Source organism: Amphiura filiformis, chromosome 3 (genome assembly GCF_039555335.1).
Source record: "Amphiura filiformis chromosome 3, Afil_fr2py, whole genome shotgun sequence".
In the NCBI taxonomy this organism is placed as follows: domain Eukaryota; kingdom Metazoa; phylum Echinodermata; class Ophiuroidea; order Amphilepidida; family Amphiuridae; genus Amphiura; species Amphiura filiformis.
In genome coordinates this window covers 78,423,496-78,447,523 of record NC_092630.1, presented here as the reverse complement: position 1 = coordinate 78,447,523, position 24,028 = coordinate 78,423,496, and the positions used below count along the sequence as shown (strand labels likewise).

Below are 24,028 nucleotides of genomic sequence, written 5' to 3'. Positions count from 1 at the left end.
TTTGACAACTTTTTTTCTATATCAAAAGACTTGTACTTTATCTACTGAAGATAGCAATATTTTATCATGTCAAAGACTTACTATCTACTGAAGAGAGTAATATTTTATTATGTCACAGACTTACTATCTAATGAAGAAGCAATATCATATTATGTCAAAAAACTTACTATCTACTGAAGATAGCAATATCATGTCAAAAGACTTACTATACTGAAGATAGCAATATCATAATTTATGTCAAAAGACTTACTATCTACTGAAGATAGCAATATCATAATTTATGTCAAAAGACTTACTATCTACTGAAGATAGCAATATCATAATTTATGTCAAAAGACTTACTATCTACTGAAGATAGCAATATCATATCATGTCAAAAGACTTACTATCTACTGAAGATAGCAATATCATATCATGTCAAAAGATTTACAATCTACTGAAGATAGCAATACTTTATTGTGTCAAAAGACTTACTATCTACTGAAGATAGCAATATCATATTATGTCAAAAGACTTACTATCTACTGAAGATAGCAATATCATATCATGTCAAAAGACTTACTATCTACTGAAGATAGCAATATCATATCATGTCAAAAGATTTACAATCTACTGAAGATAGCAATACTTTATTGTGTCAAAAGACTTACTATCTACTGAAGATAGCAATATCATATTATGTCAAAAGACTTACTATCTACTGAAGATAGCAATATCATGTCAAAAGACTTACTATCTACTGAAGATAGCAATATCATATGTCAAAAGACTTACTATCTACTGAAGATAGCACTATTTTATTATGTCAAAAGACTTACTATCTACTGAAGATATAGTCTGTCCACATAGAAGTACAACCAAATCTGTGGCATCGGGGGTCGATGCTATGCGTCACACGTGAACGCGACGCGTAAAGAGCGTGGTGCACTCGGCAAGTACAAATCGCACAGCAATTGCGCGCCAAAGAAGCATTGCACTGAAATAATTATTCTCATACCTCCAGTTTCCGAGGTCTATTTACTTTGTACTTCTAGGTGGACAGACTGTAGCAATATCATATCATGTCAAAAGACTTACAATCTACTGAAGATATCAAAACTTTATTGTGTCAAAAGACTTACAATCTACTGAAGATAGCAATATCATATCATGTCAAAAGATTTACTATCTACTGAAGATAGCAATACTTTATTGTGTCAAAAGACTTACTATCTACTGAAGATAGCAATATCATATCATGTCCAAAGACTTACTATCGACTGAAGATAGCAATACTTTATTGTGTCAAAAGACTTACTATCTACTGAAGACAGCAATATCATATGTCAAAAGACTTACTATCTACTAAAGATAGCAATATCATATTATGTCAAAAGACTTACTGTCTACTGAAGATAGCAATATCATATCATGTCAAAAGATTTACAATCTACTGAAGATAGCAAAACTTTATTGTGTCAAAAGACTTACTATCTACTGAAGATAGCAATATCATATGTCAAAATTCTTACTATCTACTGAAGACAGCAATATCATATTATGTCAAAAGACTTACTATCTACTGAAGATAACAATAAGTCAAAAGACTTACTATCTACTGAAGATAGCAATATCATGTCAAAAGACTTACTATCTACTGAAGATAGCAATATCATGTCAAAAGACTTACTATCTACTGAAGATAGCAATATCATATCATGTCAAAAGACTTAAGTACTATTTACTGAAGATAGCAATATCATATCATGTCAAAAGACTTACTATCTACTGAAAATAGCAATATCATATCATGTCAAAAGATTTACTATCTACTGAAGATAGCAATACTTTATTGTGTCAAAAGACTTACTATCTACTGAAGATAGCAATATCATATCATGTCAAAAGACTTACTATTTACTGACGATAGCAATATCATATCATGTCAAAAGACTTACTATCTACTAAAGATAGCAATATCATATCATGTCAAAAGATTTACTATCTACTGAAGATAGCAATACTTTATTGTGTCAAAAGACTTACTATCTACTGAAGATAGCAATATCATATTATGTCAAAAGACTTACTATCTACTGACGATACTGAAGATGGTGATATTTTATTATGTCAAAAGACTTACTATCTACTGAAGATAGCAATATCATATTATGTCAAAAGACTTACTATCTACTGAAGATATCAATATCATATGTCAAAAGACTTACTATCTACTGAAGGTAGTAACATCATATTATGTCAAAAGACTTACTATCTACTGAAGATAGCAATATCATATTATGTCAAAAGACTTACTATACTGAAGATAGCAATATCATATTATGTCAAAAGACTTACTATCTACTGAAGATAGCAATATCATATCAAAAGACTTACTATCTACTGAAGATAGTAATATCATATGTCAAAAGACTTACTATCTACTGAAGATAGCAATATCATATTATGTCAAAAGACTTACTATCTACTGAAGATAGCAATATCATATCATGTCAAAAGACTTACTATCGACTGAAGATAGCAATATCATATCATGTCAAAAGACTTACTATTTACTAAAGATAGCAATATTTTATTATGTCAAAAGACTTACTATCTACTGAAGATAGCAATATAATATTATGTCAAAAGACTTACTATCTACTGAAGATAGCAATATCATATCATGTCAAAAGACTTGCTATTTACTAAAGATAGCAATATTTTATTATGTCAAAAGACTTACTATCTACTGAAGATAGCAATATCATATTATGTCAAAAGACTTACTATCTACTGAAGATAGCAATATCATATCATGTCAAAAGATTTACTATCTACTGAAGATAGCAATACTTTATTGTGTCAAAAGACTTACTGTCTACTGAAAATAGCATATCATATTATGTCAAAAGACTTACTATCTACTGAAGATGGCGATATTTTATTATGTCAAAAGACTTATTATCTATTTTATATCCTTCATTAATATATTCTCGTTCATTTATTGGTTAAACGAGTATCATGTGACCAAAAATAGTTTTGCTATTTTGCAAAGCAATCAAAAAGCCGACTGATTGAGGGAACAGGGGTACTATTCAAAGTACTATCTCCCGGAAATAGTTTTACTATCTCCCTCTGAGCGCGTCTGACCTCATAGCTGCGTCGCAGTTCATAGTGGTCGGTGCAGCTCGCCACATACGCGGGATATCGGTACCGCTTCCGGGGTATTAATGTGTAGCAACTTCATGTTGTCTTGCGAAGCACAGAAGTACAGCTGAAATACGGCGGTTTCATGGCATTATAATCGGAGTTAAATCAGGATCAGTATCTTAATATTGATGATGAAATAACAGAGGACATGAATACTCGGCATTTCGATGCGGTATTGTAGAGGTTACTAAAATTACAACATTTTCACGGTAAGCTTTAGCCACTCAACTGTGTGCGTGCTTTGTGCATATAGGCCTAAGTGCATTCAATCAAGCAAGGCCAGCCTAGCCTTGACTAGGCCTAGCCTACATTTATGCCTAGGCCTATGTCTATGATAAAGGCCTTGTGTCTCTAATATTTTAACCAATGAATGAACAAAGAATATATTAATGAAGGATATAAAACAAATATTTACTGCTCTAAATTCGGGATCTGGTGAATCTATTGGTCCCCTCGGTGAACTGGAGACCGTGAGCCTACTATTTTCCTCACCTGGCGGTCTCGGGAAAATAGTTATTATTCCCTCGACCTGGCGGTCTCGGGAAAATAGTAGGCTCACGGTCTCCAGTTCACCTCGGGGACCAATAGATTCCACCAGATCCCTCATGAGCAGTAAATATTTGTATACTATCTACTTGAGATAGCGATATTTTATTATGTCAAAAGACTTGCTATCTACTGAAGATAGCAATATCATATCATGTCAAAAAGACTTACTATCTACTGAAGATATCAATATTTTATTATGTCAAAAGACTTACTATCTACTGAAGATATCAATATCATATGTCAAAAGACTTACTATCTCTGAAGGTAGTAATATCATATTATGTCAAAAGACTTACTATCTACTGAAGATAGCAATATCATATCATGTCAAAAGATTTACTATCTACTGAAGATAGCAATATCATATCATGTCAAAAGATTTACTATCTACTGAAGATAGCAATACTTTATTGTGTCAAAAGACTTACTATCTACTGAAGATAGCAATATCATATTATGTCAAAAGACTTACTATCTACTGAAGATAGCAATATCATATTATGTCAAAAGACTTACTATACTGAAGATAGCAATATCATATTATGTCAAAAGACTTACTATCTACTGAAGATTGCAATATCATGTCAAAAGACTTACTATCTACTGAAGATAGCAATATCATATCATGTCAAAAGACTTACTATCTACTGAAGATAGCAATATCATATCATGTCAAAAGACTTACTATTTACTAAAGATAGCAATATTTTATTATGTCAAAAGACTAACTATCTACTGAAGATAGCAATATAATATTATGTCAAAAGACTTACTATCTACTGAAGATAACAATATCATATCATGTCAAAAGACCTACTATCTACTGAAGATAGCAATATCATGTCATGTCAAAAGACTTACTATTTACTAAAGATAGCAATATTTTATTATGTCAAAAGACTTACTATCTACTGTAGATAGCAATATCATATTATGTCAAAAGACTTACTATCTACTGAAGATAGCAATATCATTTCATGTCAAAATATTTACTATCTACTGAAGATAGCAATACTTTATTGTGTCAAAAGACTTACTATCTACTGAAAATAGCATATCATATTATGTCAAAAGACTTACTATCTACTGAAGATGGCGATATTTTATTATGTCAAAAGACTTATTATCTACTGAAGATAGCAATATCATGTCATGTCAAAAGACCTATTATTTACTGAAGATAGCAATATCATATCATGTCAAAAGATTTATTATTTACTGAAGATAGCTATATCATATTTTGTCAAAAGACTTACTATCTACTGAAGATAGCAATATCATATGATAATATCATATGATATTATGTCAAAAGACTTACTATCTACTTGAGATGGCGATATTTTATTATGTCAAAAGACTTGCTATCTACTGAAGATAGCAATATCATATCATGTCAAAAAGACTTGCTATCTACTGAAGATAGCAATATCATATCATGTCAAAAGACTTACTATCTTCTGAAGATAACAATATCATATCATGTCAAAAGACTTACTGTCTACTGAAAATAGCAATATCATGTCAATCAAAAAACTTACTGTCTACTGAAAATAGCATATCTTATAATGTGGATAGACTTAATGTCTCACTGAAGATAGCAACATTTTGACTTAACAACTTGAGTTGATATAGGCACTATTTGATGGAATGAAGTAGAACGGTTTCGGAACTTGTGTATTGTTATAGGTGACGTAATGAAACAGGACATTAACAAATCGTTGAAGTCACTTAATGTTAAATTATATCGCGGTTTTGCTTTATGGAATGAGTGAGCTAATTAGTAACCTTTTGTTTTCACTTAACTCCATGTGGAAATGCATGTGTTTATTTTCTATTTCACATATATTTTCATGAAAAATATTGACCTTTATTTGCAGACAGAGGAAGTAGACTCAAACTACTATGTCATTGGCTACACCGCGATATCATTGGGTTTGCTTATCGCGACAATTATGATGGCACTGTTTGGAGTCATTGCTTTTTATTTGGCCGCTAAACATATTCATGTAGCCATGGTCAGGAATATCTTTAGATCACCAATTCGGTAAGTTAATATTAGAGACACATCACCTAAATGAGGACAAAGAAGATATCATATGACAAACAATAATTGTTTTGAAATAGACTTTATCTTTCTAAAACATATGATACCATATATGATGTTTGTTTTTTCTTCAATATATAGATTCTTTGATACAACGCCAGTAGGACGAATTCTAAACAGGCTTTCAAACGATACGCAAATCATAGATATCGTAAGTCCAACTTCATTCACTTGTACTAAACTCTGGCTAAACCATACGAACTGATGGTGGGCACATATCCTAATTTTAGGCTGTACCCATCTTTTATAATTAATCGATTATAAGAAATATTAACGTTCATAAAGTTGTATAATACATTCATAATTATAGTTACTAATATTAATGTTTTCTATTTCTAGAAACTGATGGTGACCTATTTCTCCTTCATGTATTACGTAATCTCTCTGCCTGCAAGCCTATTATCAATTGGTATAATTACACCTGTATTCCTGGTAGAAATCATTCCTTGCTTCTTTATATACATCTATTTGCAAAGATACTTCATACGCTCATCAAGGTAAGTTCAGAATGAGGTTCAAACATGGGAGGCTTTGAGTAATAACAAACCCTCCTTCATAATCACCTCAGTCGAATTCAAAAAAGCTTTTGACTCCATCAGCATGTCAACTATGTTTTCCACCCATTGTTCATGTGAATTTTGTCCTATAGCAGATACATACTGATCATTGGTCTGTCCGGTAGATCATAAATCCAGAATAAAATCAACACCAATCTTTTGGTTCCCAAGTTATCACACTTTGAATTTGTATCGAAATAAACCTAAACACTTCCCGTCCTAAACACTTAAACGTTAGCTATACGACATGTTAAGATATTAAACATCAACCTGTATAAAGGTAAACACCAAGTTTGGAATTGAAATGTAAACGTGCTTAAAGAAGTGGATGTTTAGAAGCATCAGAACATATTGATGTGTTTAAATCGTAAAAATTCAGTGTCACTATTTCAGAATGGTATTGTCAGGTTTTGATTTTTGATGTTTAGGAGTAGGGGTTTCCAAAAATACCAATTGTTCGAATTGTTTCGTGAAAACAATATTTTCAGTTATTCCTAAACACTTTTTGTGTATATGTTTAAAAAGTGTTACAGCTGGACATTTAGAACCTAAACATGTTACATTTACAATGCATAAAAAAGCCAACACCGAAAAACAACTTAAAATCGTTATATTTATTTTTATACAGGGAATTGCAACGGTTGGACAGTATAACCAGGTCGCCTGTGTACGCACACTTTTCAGAAACACTTGGAGGATTGCCGACTATTAGAGCCTATGGGCAAGTGTAAAAGGTACTTCAAATTTCATATGAATGATATCAAAATAAATAATACTTATCATATTCATCATAAAACTCGAAAATACATAGGAATGCAAGGATTCTTAGAAATCTGACTATTTCTCTTAGCTGTTAGACTATGCCATAGTCGATTTTTGATGAATAAATATGTTTTGAATGCATTCAGTTGAACTCGATTTTATAATGATATTATTTTATTACATCAAAATACTAGTAAATGGTTATGAAAAAGTTTATATAATTATATTAGTGACAGTAACAGTAAAATATACACATAGGTTTATTGAATGCTACATATTATAATGGCACTTCAATACTGAACAGTTCTAATTTTAGAATCTACCAGTTTGATAATCGCGAAAGCCTGAGTTAAAAATCACTTGGGAAGCTAACAAACAGAGGGAGTACGGTGACTAAAAAGACGAGATGTGAAAATTTATCAATTGTGCACAAATCAATTAAATCAGAATTTTAAGAGTATGCACAATGGGCAAATGGACTAGGGAGAAGTCTACTTAGCTGTTGCCTGATGTTGCCCACCGGGCGCAGCACTGTTTAAAATTGTTAACAATGTTATAGCGATTAAGTCGAATCAATTTGATTTCAAATTTCACAGGGAAGAAGAGCGATTTTTCAACACACTGCTGGAAAAGATAGACATAAATAATACGGCGTTTTTGTACCTACAAGCTGGCTACAGCTGGATCGGAAGTCAATTGGTATGTGTTGTTGGCAATTAATTAAAAGTAATGATATTCATATTATTATTATTATATTAATAATAATACCACCTATAATACCACTTCCACGATATACAGGTGACGGTATGTGCATTTTGTGCATACCAGCCCTCCAAACTACTGGTCTTTTGGTCAAAGTACATTTAGAAAAGAGAGGTCATTCGGTATACAAAACTTGAACAAATGGGGGTCATTGAATAAATGCAAATTTGGATCTACTTGATAATTTTAAGTCATCGCAAGTGTGCCACTAAACTAAGGACCACATTGAAAGATTAATCTATAGGAACTTTGTGACGAGTCCCTGAATTAATTAATTAGAACGTCCCTAGGCCTATTTAAATCTTTAAGGTTCTTTAATATAAACTCCTCAACAAAAAATTGGAAAGTTTTTCAAGCATCAATATCTCAGATTATTTGTGACATCTTCATATCGTGCTGCATATCAATGGAAAGCTACTTTATTTTCCTTTACAATGAGACCAAATTTGAAACAATCACCTTTTTCACGGCTAAGTACCGGTACACGTCTTGTGAATGTATAGGGGTCTCAAACACCTTTTATTTCATATACTCTATTATTCAATTCCAGCATTATTGTTTTTGTTCTGTTTTCACTCTTCAAACTTCCTTCTTTTTCATTTGCCAGAATTTCATATCTTTAACTCTAATGTTGATGATATCTCTCACGACAATAATTACAATGGAAGTGTCCGGCTTGAGTTCAAGTTATGTCGGGTTGTCCTTGTCTTACGCAATCACGGTAAGAACCAGGGGTGTAGCTGGGGGGCTGCCCACAACATTTTCAGGGATAAAATTGGTGCGGCTAAGAGTAAAATGTACTAAAAATAAATAAAAAAGGGACAAAATTGGTTTTATTGTCTCACAAGAACGTTGAATGTGAAATTGTAAGTCCTGTAAGCTTTATTTCGGGAGGGGAACATGTATATTAGAATCGATACAGGTGTAAGTTCTGTAAATGCCAAACTTAGGAGAATTCGCAATTCGGTAAGGGAGAGAGAGAGAAAAAAAAAACAATGGTGGGAAATGGACAAGACCTTTGAGTAAATTAAATGTGATTAAAAAAAACTGACCCGTATGTGAATTGTCTAACATTTTCAGAGTATATAATATGAACATGTAGAAATATAATCAAGTAGTTGCCCTACCTGCTCTTCTCCGAAAAAATAAAAAGTCCTATACCTCAATGATAATGAAACCTAGGTGAGGCCCGTGTACTGATGCACAGGCCTATATACCACAGAATACATATTCTAAATGCCTTCAAATGGCTTAGAGTAATTAGCAGTGCTAAATGGAAGTTAATTCGAGTTGGGAAAGATGAGTCTTTGGGTGACAAGGGCAGGATTTAAAAAACAAGGGTCTTTGGGCAACAGCAATGCTGGCGAGGGGGTCTTAATAGTCCAACATATGCCCCACCCCCAATTTTGAATGTTCCGGGTTTTTCCATTTTATATTAATTCATGTTGGTTTGGCTTTTCAAATTTCATCTCCATCATACAGGTAACATATCTTCTGTACATGATCCTGCGATTTGCAGCTGACACTGAAATTCAAATGAACGCAGTAGAACGAGTACGACACTATACACAACTATCCAATGAAGACCCATCAGGTATAATCCTCAACAGGCTCACTGTCTATCTATTCTGTTCTATCATTGGTAAAAAAGTTACCAGAAATGTTATTTTAAGGATATGGTTCAATAGACAATTAGACATCTATGAATAAAGCATATTTCCAAACTTTCAGTTGATTCAGCAGACATTGGATAGGCGAGTTATGCATAACTGCTAGTTACAGTCAGTGGTGTAGCCAGGGGGTGCAAAGTCTTGTAAGATGTCTTGCCCCCTCTGGGATGCTGGCCGTCCTGATATTTAAGATTTTAGGCCTTTATTATACTTTTTAGCCCATTGTTTTGTCCATTTTCGTCTAATTTTTCCCCCTTAAAAGTTGGCTTGCACCTCCTTGCCCACCCTTTGAAAAAGTGCTGGCTGCGCCACTGGTTACAGTTCCCCATAGGCTACCGTGTTATTTCTGTGTGCCGACACATGGAAAATGCAAATAGTCCGATATTTATTGTCAAACAACCAAATCTGCAAGAAATTTTAGTCTTATGCACACATAAACGTTTTTGTTGGTATTAAAATCTCAACTTTTTTGGAGTAAGTAGTTGTAGCTGTGGATCACGAAGTGCCCTTTTATTAGGTTAGGCCATGTGACTTTTACCCCTCAAAAGGTCCATCAAAACCATATAAACATGGGAGAAAATATTGAATTACCAGATATTATTCTTCATTAACTGAAAGAACATATTTTAGGTACTGTCTAATTGTCCTGGCTAATTGTGTTAAAAATCCAATTCCTTCTTAAAAAAGGGCTTGGTTTAAAATCAACCTTTGGATTACTATCTCTAGACCAAATTGACAAACAAGCAAAGTTTCATAGTTGGCCGTATGCAGAAATTACAAGGATAATGACCGTATCATTTCAGGAACAGAACCACCACCAACTTGGCCTAGTCTTGGAGGAATCCAAATAGAGGATATCTATGTGAGATATGCAGATAATTTACCACCAGTTTTGACTGGTGTTAACCTCTATGTTAGACCAGGAGAAAAGGTAACAGCATGAATGAATATATAAATAAATAAATAAAAATCTTTTCCAAGACTATACAATGAATCGATGCATATACACAATTTCCCTTTGGAAAATCAACGCAAAAATTGTAAAACTAAATCTAACCAAACACAAAACATTTTACAGAAAATGTTAAAATGCCAGGTTAAATAAAGGGTATGAAATGGGTTTTTTTTTAATTGCATTTAAAAACATTTTTGAAACCTTGCTGTAAAACATTCTAACAATATTAACGAATAATGTTTGCCACAAATATATTTTACAGTAACATTTTGACATTTTAAAAATGTTGTTTTTACACATAAATGTTTTTATGACCTTTATATTACTGACATTTTAAGTATTATTTTAAAAACGTTATGACCAAACCAAAGCACATTTATAAAACGTTAACATCTTAAAACAGGTAGGAATCTGTGGAAGAACTGGCAGTGGCAAATCATCTTTGACGTTAACATTATTTCGACTCATCAACATGTTCGAAGGTTAGTATTAATTGTTTAATTTAAAAGTGTTATGCTCATGCTTAAATCTTGTTATTCTCCTACTTCAACCATCTCTTAATGATCAACTGAATGGAAGAAAATTATCCAGGACCAAAGGTAAAATAAAGTATATACTAAACAGGTTATGTTCTTTTGATAACTTCTTTTATTTTTACATTGATGATATGGGCCTTTTTCAATTTATTAAAATTCATCTTATGTATTTTGTTTCCATATGTTTTTACATAGGTCGTATATTAATAGATGGAGAAGATATAGCCAGGTTACCATTGGCAACATTACGTCGTCGTCTTTCAATAATTCCTCAAGATCCAATGCTTTTCTCTGGATCAATTAGGTAAGGCATGATTCCTATTTAGTGTCTGCAGAGATGGAGAAAATGATGTATGCTAAAAAATATTATTATGTTTTCCACTATGAAACCGAACAACTATATTCAAGTCTTTTCCTAAAGGGAACAAACCAGAAGTTTAATGATGTCCTATAATATAAACAAAAGTGCTTTCGTGGGCTTGCCCCTCCATGAAACGCAAGTGTGAAATTGTGAAAATTCCAACTTGAAAGATTAACTTCGATATCATTAACTGTAGGATTGTTCCCTAACCTTTAACTTAATAATGGAATAACAGTAAAACCCAATATTTTGAGAAAGCAAACCAAACTACCATTTAGTGGAACATATAGTGCTGTATCATTTTGGATTAGGGCTAAATCTACCATGAGGTTGGTAGAAATGTAATCCTCATCTGTTTCCAATGTACTCACTCATCTATTATATTTGATTATTTAAAAGAAACAACCTTGATCCAGAAGGAAAGAAGACAGATTCTGATTTATGGAAGGCTTTAGAAACAGCTCAACTGAAAGCAGTGGTTTCTGAACTAGAAACTGGTCTTGGTAAGATAATTATTATCATGTCTCATGGCAATCACTCAAGTCAAAGCACAGGAAAAGAAAAAACAAGGACTATAAGTGATAACTACAATCTTGGTCAAAATCTTTTTACAGCTATTCATTTTATCCATACCAAAAAATCAGGCTAGATTTGAATTACTCTGGTCCCTAATATCAATGTTATATCAAAAGCTTGACCATAATTTTGCAACTGCAGAAATGCCTCTCTTAAAAATAACCTTTTCTTAAAAATAACCCGAAACTGGTAACAACCGGGATGAAAATAAATACAAAAAAAAAAGAAACTTGCACTGTTAAGAAACCTGTATTCAGGCAAAAACTTGAAAAGTGGCATCTCTGATTAGTTTACTTTAACCATATCAGCTTCAATAAGACTTCAACCCAAAAACTGATATACCATATTTCCAGATTATGTAGTTACAGAAGGTGGTGAAAACTTCAGTGTTGGTCAGCGTCAGTTGTTTTGTGTAGCAAGAGCATTCCTGCGAAACTCCAAAATTCTCATTATGGATGAGGCTACGGCATCTATTGACTATGACACAGTAAGCATTGACATATTTTCAAACTGCAATTTCATTGTTTTTGTATTATACAAATATTAAATGTTAATGAGCACAATGGTAAGAATATTTTCATGAAGGGAAATTTTATACGAAATGTTTCATTCAACAAGATCATTGCTGAGTTGATTGAAACTTTTCTATGGTCCTATGTTTTCTGATATCAGTAGTGAAAAATTCATATTTCACCAAATGAAAATATTCTTTCCATTGTACGAATAAAAACAAAAAATATTTGTTTTATATAACCTATAATTCCATTTCTCCTGCTTAATTTTATAAATCAACAGGCAAACAAATTAAAAAATATTAAACTATATTTATTTTAGAAGCAACACACACAGCTATAATTGGCGAGTCAAGGTGGTTACTGTGAGTGTTGCCATGGTAGCTGCGCATAAGTGCAAGTGAAAATGGACTATTGCACTTGCGTGGTGTGCAAGTTTTTTTGCTGAAAATAGCAACTGTATGAGTTATAGAAAATGTATAAATGTCTGCAAAATGAGAACTTACTTCACTTCTAATCTGTTTTGATGAACAAGTCTCTCATTTTCAAATTTTCTGACTATATCTAATGTATTCAAACCTTCAGGTGCTTGTTATATGTTACACGATCTGGTCCATGGGGGCCAAAGGAGGCATTTTTGAAAATTGTGTTACTGTAACTATTACATTATACATACAATAGGCTATCACTCACTGAATACACCAAAGGTCTAGTATACTTGGTTCTAAAGCTATGAAGTTTTTTGATGTCTATTTTCTTATGTATTTTATTGTTTTTTACTCCATATTGTTATCTCAGTTTTAAATTTGCCGCCTTTGGCCCTATGGATCAGATCGTGTCATATATCTGGTCAATTAATGATTATTGCCTTTTCTACTCACCAACAGGAAAAGGTTCTACAAACTGTCACTAGTTCTGCTTTCCTTGACAAGACGGTTATTACAATAGCGGTGAGTATAAACTAAAACAAAGAGAATTAATTAAATTATTACATCAAAGTCATACAAGAATTCTTGTATAATTGCTGTAGTTTGAAATTTGTAAGAGGATGGTAATCAAGATCATATTGGTCTTGATTCTGGCGCCTGGAGTACACTGGTTGCTTCAGTCCTCAGACAGACAGATGTTACGAGTTGTACTTGACTCAAGGCCAAAATCACCTTTTACCCGAACTCACACGAATGCACAACACAAATACACTGTTTGATTTTAAGCTAACAAATCTAAGTCTTTAATTGAAAATAGAGTATGTTTGGTACATATAACAACAATTACAATAAAATCACACAATCAGTTTTATTATATCGGTACTTAACCAGCGGTCTTCTTGTTGGTGATTCTAGAGTTCTTGCAATGTTCTGGACGACTGATGTCATATATCCTTATTTACTTGTTCTGCGAAAGTCAGCGAAGTCCATAGTACACTTGCATTTATAAATCCTTGCGTATAAAATCCTCATACGAAAATGATGATGCTTCCTCCAATCTCCTTTGCACTGCTATCTCGACAAATACATCTCCTTGCGCTGCTTTCTTCACAAATATATCTCCTTGCGCTGCTTTCTCCAAAATGGTGTTTCTTTCACCAATCCCTCTTTTCCCAGGGAACAGGTTTCTTTAACACAGCTCCGCTGTTTTTTGACAGATGCGTGGCCTTCACAAACCCAGCAAACTCCAGCAATTTGACAGAAGAACTTTTAATCCTTTGATGAGGAAGAGCACTTTTTGTGTGCTCGCTGTCTTCTTCGTTGCTGTATTAAATTTAGCTCAATTATTGGCTATATAAACTGGTTAAAATGTACTTCTTTTTTGAAGCACGAAGACCATCACACACATGTGGAGTTTTCAATCTCCCATGGCATTCTGTAAAGTCCCAACAAAAGCCTCAAGCTTTTTATATCAGTACTCATGCAAAAAACCCATCATCTATTAATAAACCATTACTTCAATCACATTTTCACAACATTGCTGCAATCTTGGGATTTCCCAATATTAATTATACACATTCACCTTTCACATTACATCACTTCCTGGGGGGTTTTCCTGATGGTGCAATAATGAACTGGGGCTTTCAAGTTCCAAACATAGCTCTGACTTTGTTTACAATAATTTGGGGGACTTCCAAAACGGCCCTCCACATCATTATCGTGCACGTATAAGGGGTTTTCCCATCTCATGACATACTTTCAGCTTGTAAACAAAGTTAAATAATTAAATTAAATTAAATTACTCAGGGCACATCACACCCTCCCCCTTAAAAGAAGAAAGTTCGAATGTAATGAAAACTTTCTTAAATGTTTTCTTCTTTTACATCAACTTCAACATATTATCAACTTTGAGTATTTAACTCATCATACACAGTGACTACTTGTCACACAAGTTCCCTTTTAAAAGGAATTTTTGTTTATCAGCCCTTTTTATGCAATTCTGGACAGGGCATCAGCCATTACATTGTCTTTTCCCTTAATATGTTTGATGTCCAGATTGTACTCTTGCAAGGTCAAACTCCACCTCACCAGTCTTTGGTTTTTGTTCTTCATCCTGTTGATGAAGGTGAGGGGATTGTGATCTGTGAAAACAAGCACAGGGTATACTGTGGTACCCAAATACACATCAAAATGTAGCAGTGCTAATAGCAATGCTAGACACTCCTTCTCAATTGTGGAGTAATTTCTCTGGTGCTTGTTGAATTTCCTTGAAAAGTAACAAATGGGGTGATCTATTTGATCTTCACCCTCTTGCATCACAACACCTCCACAGCCTATGTCACTGGCATCAACAGTCAACTTGAACTGCTTCTGAAAATCAGGTGCAGTAAGCACTGGTGAACTCATGAGTATCGATTTGACTTTGTGAAAAGCATTTTCACACTGTTCTGACCAAATGAATTTTGCATCTTTCTTCAACAAATCAGTCAAAGGACTTGCTATCTCTGAAAAGTTTGGGCAGAACTTTCTATAATAGCCAACCATTCCTAGAAATCTCATGAGTGCCTTCTTGTTTACAGGTGTGGGGTATTGCTCAATTGCTTCAACTTTGGCTTTGATAGGTTTCACCTGACCTTGACCTACAACATATCCCAAGTATGTGACTGTGGCATGGCAAAACTCACTTTTACCAGGTTGACTGTCAATTGTACTTCTGACAGCTTCTTAACAATTGATGGAGTTGTTCCATGTGTTGTTCCCAAGTTTGACTGTAAACAATCAAATCATCTACATACGCTTCACATCCCTCTATGTCTGCCACAATTTGGTTCACCATTCTCTGAAATGTTGCTGGCGCTGCGTTTTTCAAACCGAATGGCATAACTTTGTACTGGTAAAGGCCAAATGGTGTACAAAAGCAGAAATCTCTTTGGCACGGGCTGTGAGTGGAACCTGCCAGTACCCTTTCAAAAGATCAAATTTGCTAACAAATTTTGCATTCCCAATTTTGTCTATGCAATCATCAATTCTTGGAATTGGGTACGAGTCTGTCTTTGAATGAACATTTGCAACTCTCATGTCTGCGACCAATCGGTATGAACCATCAGGCTTGGGAACAAGTATACACGGTGAACTCCATTCACTACTACTTGGTTCTATGATATCATTGTCTAGCATATAATTGATCTCATTTTTGAGATGTTCCATTTTCAATGGATTGACTCTGTAAGGATGCTGCTTGATTGGTTTTGTATCACCAACATCTACATCATGAAATGCAGCATTTGTTCTACTTGGCGTATCAGGAAATATATTGTCAAATTTGTGAATCAAATTTGCAATTTGACTTTGTTGATCTTGAGAAAGATGACCTAACTTTGAGTCCAAATTAGTGAGCACATCAGAATTGTTCAATTTTACATTATACTCTTTGTGCTCCAGCTCTTTATCCTGGTCAAATGTGACATCCGAATTGTCATCTTTACTCTTGTCTACATTGGCGATTTTGTCTACATCGGCATGTTTGTCTACATTATCAGCATGTTTTACTGTACACACAGGTTTTGGAATGCCACTGTCACTTCTTTCAACATACTCTTTGAGCATATTTATGTGGCATAACTGCCTGCTCTTGCGTCTACCAGGAGTCTTGATAATATAATCTACTTCACCCACTTTTGACTCTACCTCACATGGGCCATGATATCTGGCTTGCAATGGGTGTCCTGGAATTGGAAACAGTACTAGAACTTTGTCACCTGGTTTGAACACTCTCTCTTTGGCATGTTTATCGTACCATTGTTTCATTTTGGCCTGACCCTGTTTCAAGTTTTCCTTGGCGATATCAGTTGCTCTGCTAAGCCTATGCTTAAAATTGGAGACATAATCCAACAAATTGATATCTGATTTCTCATTGAGCCACTTTTCTTTCAACAACTTTAAGGGCCCAGCACTGTGTGTCCAAACACTAACTCAAAAGGACTAAATCCTAAAGTTTCCTGAACAGCTTCCCTAGCAGCAAACAACAACAAGTGTACTCCCTCATCCCAGTCCCTCTGAAATTCCAAACAGTATGTCCTGATCATGTTTTTCAATGTTTGGTGGAACCTTTCTAGTGCACCTTGTGATTCTGGATGGTAAGCACTTGAGGTATACTGTTCTATACCTAATTGATACATGACCTGCTGAAATACTCCAGAAGTAAAGTTTGATCCTTGGTCTGACTGTATGGACTTGGGGAGCCCCACAAATGTGAAGAACTTGGTTAAAGCTTTCACTATGGTCACTGCTTTAATATTTCTCAATGGTATGGCTTCAGGAAAGCGTGTTGACGCAGCACATAATTGTCAGAAGGTATTGATTACCTGACTTAGTCTTTGGTAGGGGCCTACACAATCAATAATAACCCTACTAAATGGTTCATCAAAGGCTGGAATTGGCTTTAATGGAGCAGGAGGTATTTTCTGATTTGGCTTCCCTACTACTTGGCATATGTGACATGTTTTGCAATATTCAGAAACATCTTTTCTGAGAGTGGGCCACCAGAAATGTCTCAGAATTCTTTCATGAGTTTTCTTAACACCCAAATGCCCTGCCATGGGACTATCATGTGCTATGTTAATTACTTCAGTGTGGTATACTTTTGGTACCACAATTTGGTGCACTACCTTCCACTCTTCATCGGCAGGAACATCAAGAGGGCGCCATTTTCTCATTAGCACACCATCTTGTTTGTAAAAACAGACAGAATGTTGTTCTGCTTCTTCTAGGGTCAATGCCCTTTGATTGATCTCTTTGAGTTCTGGGTCATTTTGTTGCTCCAGAATCAGCTTGTCATGACTTAATGGGTCTTTCATGGTTTCCCCAATTTGTTCATGCTCAGAGGCTGTGTCACTTTTAGGGGTATTTTTATCCCCAGGAGAAGGAAGTTTATCTTCTTTCTCATTCAACTTTGACACAAATGTGTCTTCCAAACTTGTAGCCTAAGTCATCAATTTGGTTGTCCTCAATTGTTTCTAATGAGGCTCTCTTACTCATTGCCCGTGTCACTGCACATGCAGGAAATATCTCCTCTTCCTCACTATTATCATCCTGTATACAGGGCTTATCTGTGACTATTGGGTCAGGAAAAACCTTCCCCCCCTGCCAGATCATTTCCTAGCAACATGGACACTCCCTTGACTGGCAATTCATGTCTAACTCCTATGGTTACAGGACCAGAAACCAAGTCAGATGTCAAGTTAATTTTGTGGAGAGGTACACTAATTATTTCCATCCCAATACCCTGGATCAAAGCATTACCTGCTGAACTAGCCTCATTAAAGGGCAAAGTTCCTTCCAGAATCATAGACCGTGCACAACACGTATCTCGCACAATCTTGATGGGCTTTGGACTACCATTCTCACCAAGTGATACTACTCCCTCCAACACAAATGGTTCAAATTCTTCACACACCTTGTCTGTCTCACCTCCCTTTGTGGGAATTCTTGTTTCTTGATTTGACTGACTTTTTCTTTGACTCAAGTGACACTGCACATCCCACAGTATTACTAGCAGTTTGCTGCTGTTTTGTGCATCTTGTCTGCCTTTTAAGAAATAACACTGGGTCATCGTATGCCCTGGTCTCTTACAATGAGTACAAGTTACTTTGGCTTTAAATTCAGTCCCAAATTTTGCTTTGTTACCTGAACTCCCTGGGGTCCCTCTACCACCAGCACTATGCTGTGAATTAGACTGAGGTTTCACTTCTTGTGTACCACCCTGATTTGCTCTAGGTTGATTATGGCTGAACCTGTTTGAATAACTTCTGTTATGACTAACTTTACTCCCATTCAATTTGTGAGTTAAGCCATAGTCGTCCGCCATTGCCGCCGCTTCGTTTAGCGTCTTAATTTTGCTAGCGCTTTCATCCAAATGAGTTTTAATGTCAACGTGGACACATTTCTTAAACTCTTCTATAAGAACTAATTGCTTAAGTTGTCCGAAAACATCTTTGACTTCTTTTGACCCAAGCCACCTGTCAAACATTTGTTCTTTTACTCTAGCAAATTCTACATGGGTTTGATCTGCTTGCTTTCTTGAATCTCTGAACTTTTGTCTGTATGCTTCAGGCACCAGTTCATAGGCCTTAAGGACTGCCTGTTTGACTTCTTCATAATTATTACACTTCTCTATTGGTAGAGCTGAGTAAGTCTCCCTGGCCTTCCCCACAAAACTACTTTGTAACAGTGGGGTCCAATGCTCTGGAGGCCATTTCAAATTTGTAGCTACCTTTTCAAAATGTTGAAAGTACTCGTCAACTTCTTTCTCTTTGAATTTAGGCACAAGCTTTACATACTTTGTAACATCAAACCCTGACTTTGACTTTGAGGAGAAACTTGATGAGTATTTGTCACCTACTTTTGCTAACTTCTCTTGTTCAAACTCAATTTCTTTTTCTTTCAAATGTGCTTCCATTTGAATCTTAGCTAGTTTTTCCTTTTCTTCCATATCCAATTTTTGTTTTTCAAGTTCCAATTTTGCTACTTTTTCCTTTTCTTCTGTTTCTAATTTTTGGTGCTCAAGCGCCATCTTTTCTTGGCGTGCTTTGTCTTCCATTGCTAGTTTTTGTTTTTCAATATCTAGCCGTTCTTGTTTCTCTTTATTTTCCATATCTAATCTTTCTTGTTTTTCATTCTCTAACTTGATAATTTCCAGTTTTTCTTTTTGATCCATTTCCATTTTCTTTTGGTCCATTTCCATTTTCTTCAATTCTAATTGAATTTCCAACTCTTTCAACTTAAATGCTGAGTCCCCACCAATTTCTACTTCAAGTTTCTCTTCCAAATAGGATTCATCAAAAATGTCCTCCCCGACCAAAACATCAATCAAGGCATTTTTGATTATTTGCTTTCTTGTAGCTTGCTTAACTTTCAAGTCATAATGTTTGGCAAATGCTAATAAATCAGGCTTCTTCAACTTATCAAATTTCTCCCAATCTATAGTTTCAAGAAACTCTTCTGCTTTGAACTCTGCCATACTGTACTTTCACTTTCAAGACTCAGTAAATTAATGTTAACTTTTTTACAGTGTATTTTCCCGGACGAGCCCCCAATTTTTGTTACGAGTTGTACTTGACTCAAGGCCAAAATCACCTTTTACCCGAACTCACACGAATGCACAACACAAATACACTGTTTGATTTTAAGCTAACAAATCTAAGTCTTTAATTGAAAATAGAGTATGTTTGGTACATATAACAACAATTACAATAAAATCACACAATCAGTTTTATTATATCGGTACTTAACCAGCGGTCTTCTTGTTGGTGATTCTAGAGTTCTTGCAATGTTCTGGACGACTGATGTTATATATCCTTATTCACTTGTTCTGCGAAAATCAGCGAAGTCCATAGTACACTTGCATTTATAAATCCTTGCGTATAAAATCCTCATACGAAAATGATGATGCTTCCTCCAATCTCCTTTGCGCTGCTATCTCGACAAATACATCTCCTTGCGCTGCTTTCTTCACAAATATATCTCCTTGCGCTGCTTTCTCCAAAAATGGTGTTTCTTTCACCAATCCCTCTTTTTCCAGGGAACAGGTTTCTTCACAAACCCAGCAAACTCCAGCAATTTGACAGAAGAACTTTTAATCCTTTGATGAGGAAGAGCACTTTTGTGTGCTCGCTGTCTTCTTCGTTGCTGTATTAAATTTAGCTCAATTATTGGCTATATTATAAACTGGTTAAAATGTACTTCTTTTTTGAAGCACGAAGACCATCACACACATGTGGAGTTTTCAATCTCCCATGGCATTTTGTAAAGTCCCAACAAAAGCCTCAAGCTTTTTATATCAGTACTCATGCAAAAAACCCATCATCTATTAATAAACCATTACTTCAATCACATTTTCACAACATTGCTGCAATCTTGGGATTTCCCAATATTAATTATACACATTCACCTTTCACATTACATCACTTCCTGGGGGGTTTTCCTGATGGTGCAATAATGAACTGGGGCTTTCCAAGTTCCAAACATAGCTCTGACTTTGTTTACAATAATTTGGGGAATTCCAAAACGACTTTCCACATCATTATCTTGCACGTACAAGGGATTTTCCCATCTCATGACATACTTTCAGCTTGTAAACAAAGTTAAATAATTAAATTAAATTAAATTACTCAGGGCACATCACACAGATAACAAGCACATGTCAAACATAATTCTGTATAATTTGGTTCACCTCAAGTTCGGTAGCGACATCATTGCTTTTTTGTGGTTGCGCCGCAAGCGTGCCGAAAAGCCGCCCCTGTACGCGTACGTGTACACTCAGCGCATTTAACTGTATGCGCGTGATTCGATACTGTGGTGAGCGAACTATGCACATACGTCACTACCAAACTTGAGGTGAACCAAATTATAGTATACCATGACTTTGGGTTCTATTCATGCAATAGTCTACATAATAATAGATGTGTTCATTCAAAATCATATTGTAAAAGAAAACAAGTAACCATATTCTCATTATTAAGGGCCTTGCATGACTTTCAAGATTTTCTCTACTTTCATTATTTCAGCATCGTATTTCTACCATCATGAATTCAGACACAATTGTTGTTCTTAACGAAGGCAAGATCGTGGAGCATGACACACCGGAAATTCTGCTATCCAAGAAATCTAGTTTATTTGCATCATTAGTTCAAGCTAATAAAGTATATTAATTAGGTTTATAACAAAGGGTGGAAAGACTGCACGTTTTGAGCACTCATATTTGTCACGAACACTGCATTTATGACAAATAGCTGATGACTCTATAAATCCTCCTCATCCCTTTGTATTATAGTAATTACACAGGAACAATATCAATTTTTAACAGCACATTTTACAGCACTTTACAGGGTATATAGGAACAGTTTATAGTAATCATGTATTCAGCATTATTACACCTCATACATATTCATGACAGAATGACACCAATTCATTGGTCAATCGCAACTTGACACAACCCATGTAGATTGACCTATCCTCATTATGACTGATCTTACCGGACGATAGTTTTTCCCCCATTCACGATATCATCATCCTTAGAGACAAAAGTTCATACTCCCTTTCGCAATCGTGTTTTTCGTTCCACAAAGGTAGGACTTGGCATTTTATATTGTATCAGCATGGTTCTCCGTACTATAAAATGGTAATTAAAAACATGCAAATGGAAAGGGCTTCGCTGTCTGAAGCAGATACTGCTAAATTAATTCATTAAACATGCAAAAAGGATGCTCAAAACACATGATTTGTAAAGCTCTGAAAGCTTCTGCTGTTCAAGTTGAACTGCGAGAAGGGAATTGTGTGTGCAGATCCAAAGCTTAAAAATGAAAGGTATGCATGCATGCATGAACGATATAGGCCTACATGCATAAACGTAACTTCGTATTAAAGTGGGCCTAGCACCTATTTTCTTATTAAATGTTATGAATTGGAGTCATTCTCTCATAAATATGTATGAGGTGTACATTATAATAAAACAAATACTACATGGTAGTTTCAGGGAAATAGGGTCACTATTTTTCCCACGGTACTGGCTACAGACCTACTACCCCTCAACCTTAAGGCTCAGGGTGGTAGGCATGTAGCCAGTACCTGGAAAAAATAGTTTCCCCATTTCCCTTCAAATATATCCGAATGGATGTACGTGGATGTTGCGATTGCGTAGTTTGATCATGGCGCACGTGACCAGTCAATAGTTCATTTCCATGACCAGTTAATAATTTATTTTGAGGGCATAGCTAATTCAATGACCGCATTTCAACCAATCAGATGACAGGAATCTATCTATACGTATATGAGGTATATACTATACAAATATTGACTACTTTATATTCGGGACATGGTTAAAATTATAGGCCTGCAGTGATCTCAAAACCATATGCTATGATCCTCCGCTGTGCCTCGGGTCATAGCATGGTTTTGAGATCACCTTGGACATTTAATTTTAACCACACCCCTCATAGCAATTAATATTTGTATACTATGCAAGAAGGCCAAGATCTTTCTCTTTATTTTTCCATATTCTTGCCTCAGACTCCTTATTTATTGGTCAATATCAGATTCAAACACTCTTACACAAAGATCGCTCATTTGTTTATAAGTTTTACCTAAACACTTATTAATGTTTTGGCAAGATTTCAATTATGTCATCAAAACACATCTTTTAAAACAAATTTGTTGACAATTCTTCATGTAATCTTATTGGTTCTTACCTGTGTGATATGGCACGACATAACACGGTTCAGTGCGTATGCATCAACACGATATGCGTACTCGCTATTTGAAGCAATCGGAGCCGCATAGCAATAAAGGGACCTTGTAAAATGTAGGATTTAATTTAATTAAAATTTGGCATACTTATGATATTTTTATTTGAATTGAAGTGTTTAAGAATGAGAATAAAGGTATTGTTTTTAACTGCTGTCGTGCATCTATTGTCTCATATAACACAGGCGACATCATTATTTTTGGCATAAATCAACGTGGCTTCACCTCATTGTTTTACTTAAAACAATGATGTCGTCCGGGTTATGTGAAACGATAGATGCACGACAGTGGCTAAAAATAATACCTTTATTATCTAATTAACTTTGTCCAGGACGTTCTCTTTCAATCTTGTTGACTGAAATTGTATCTAGATAAAGTGTTAGAACTTATATGCAAGGCAAAATATAGGATTGTGGCTGACAAGAAAGATTTTTAAAATTGAAGACCTATGGTCCTATATTTTCTGATATCAGTAGTGTAATTGAACTATTTTCAATCATGGCAACTAATGCAAAAACAGCCAACATGTTCTTAATTTAATGATGTATATTCATACGTAGCGGTAAACGTAAATAGGAAGCAATTTTAGACTTCTCGCTACTCAATTTTAGTACACTCACCGGGGCGCTTTCACCGGGTCAACCGGCGTCTTCAGCGGATGTTATTGCTCTGAAGAATTGTTGTTGCTAGTGATGTTGTTGGAACACCTCCGATGACGTCATAGATGTAGATGACGTCAAGCTTGTTATAGATTGGGAGGGTTAG

The 24,028-nt window shown here is 34.9% G+C and overlaps 1 protein-coding gene across 1 annotated transcript in view; it reads left to right on the top strand.

Annotated features, from left to right (window-relative positions):
- Positions 1-23,677, top strand: part of LOC140147517 (ATP-binding cassette sub-family C member 9-like) — a 38,598-nt gene extending 14,921 nt beyond the window's left edge. The window contains exons 20-33 of the mRNA XM_072169298.1: positions 5,619-5,785; positions 5,927-5,996; positions 6,185-6,342; positions 7,031-7,123; positions 7,761-7,863; positions 8,534-8,647; positions 9,409-9,520; positions 10,400-10,527; positions 10,955-11,033; positions 11,283-11,391; positions 11,848-11,951; positions 12,378-12,511; positions 13,424-13,486; positions 21,529-23,677. Of these exons, the coding sequence (XP_072025399.1) occupies positions 5,619-5,785; positions 5,927-5,996; positions 6,185-6,342; positions 7,031-7,123; positions 7,761-7,863; positions 8,534-8,647; positions 9,409-9,520; positions 10,400-10,527; positions 10,955-11,033; positions 11,283-11,391; positions 11,848-11,951; positions 12,378-12,511; positions 13,424-13,486; positions 21,529-21,672 (1,578 nt within the window). The 3' untranslated portion in view covers positions 21,673-23,677. The remainder of the gene's footprint in view (positions 1-5,618; positions 5,786-5,926; positions 5,997-6,184; positions 6,343-7,030; positions 7,124-7,760; positions 7,864-8,533; positions 8,648-9,408; positions 9,521-10,399; positions 10,528-10,954; positions 11,034-11,282; positions 11,392-11,847; positions 11,952-12,377; positions 12,512-13,423; positions 13,487-21,528) is intronic.
- Positions 23,678-24,028: the final 351 nt, after the last annotated feature.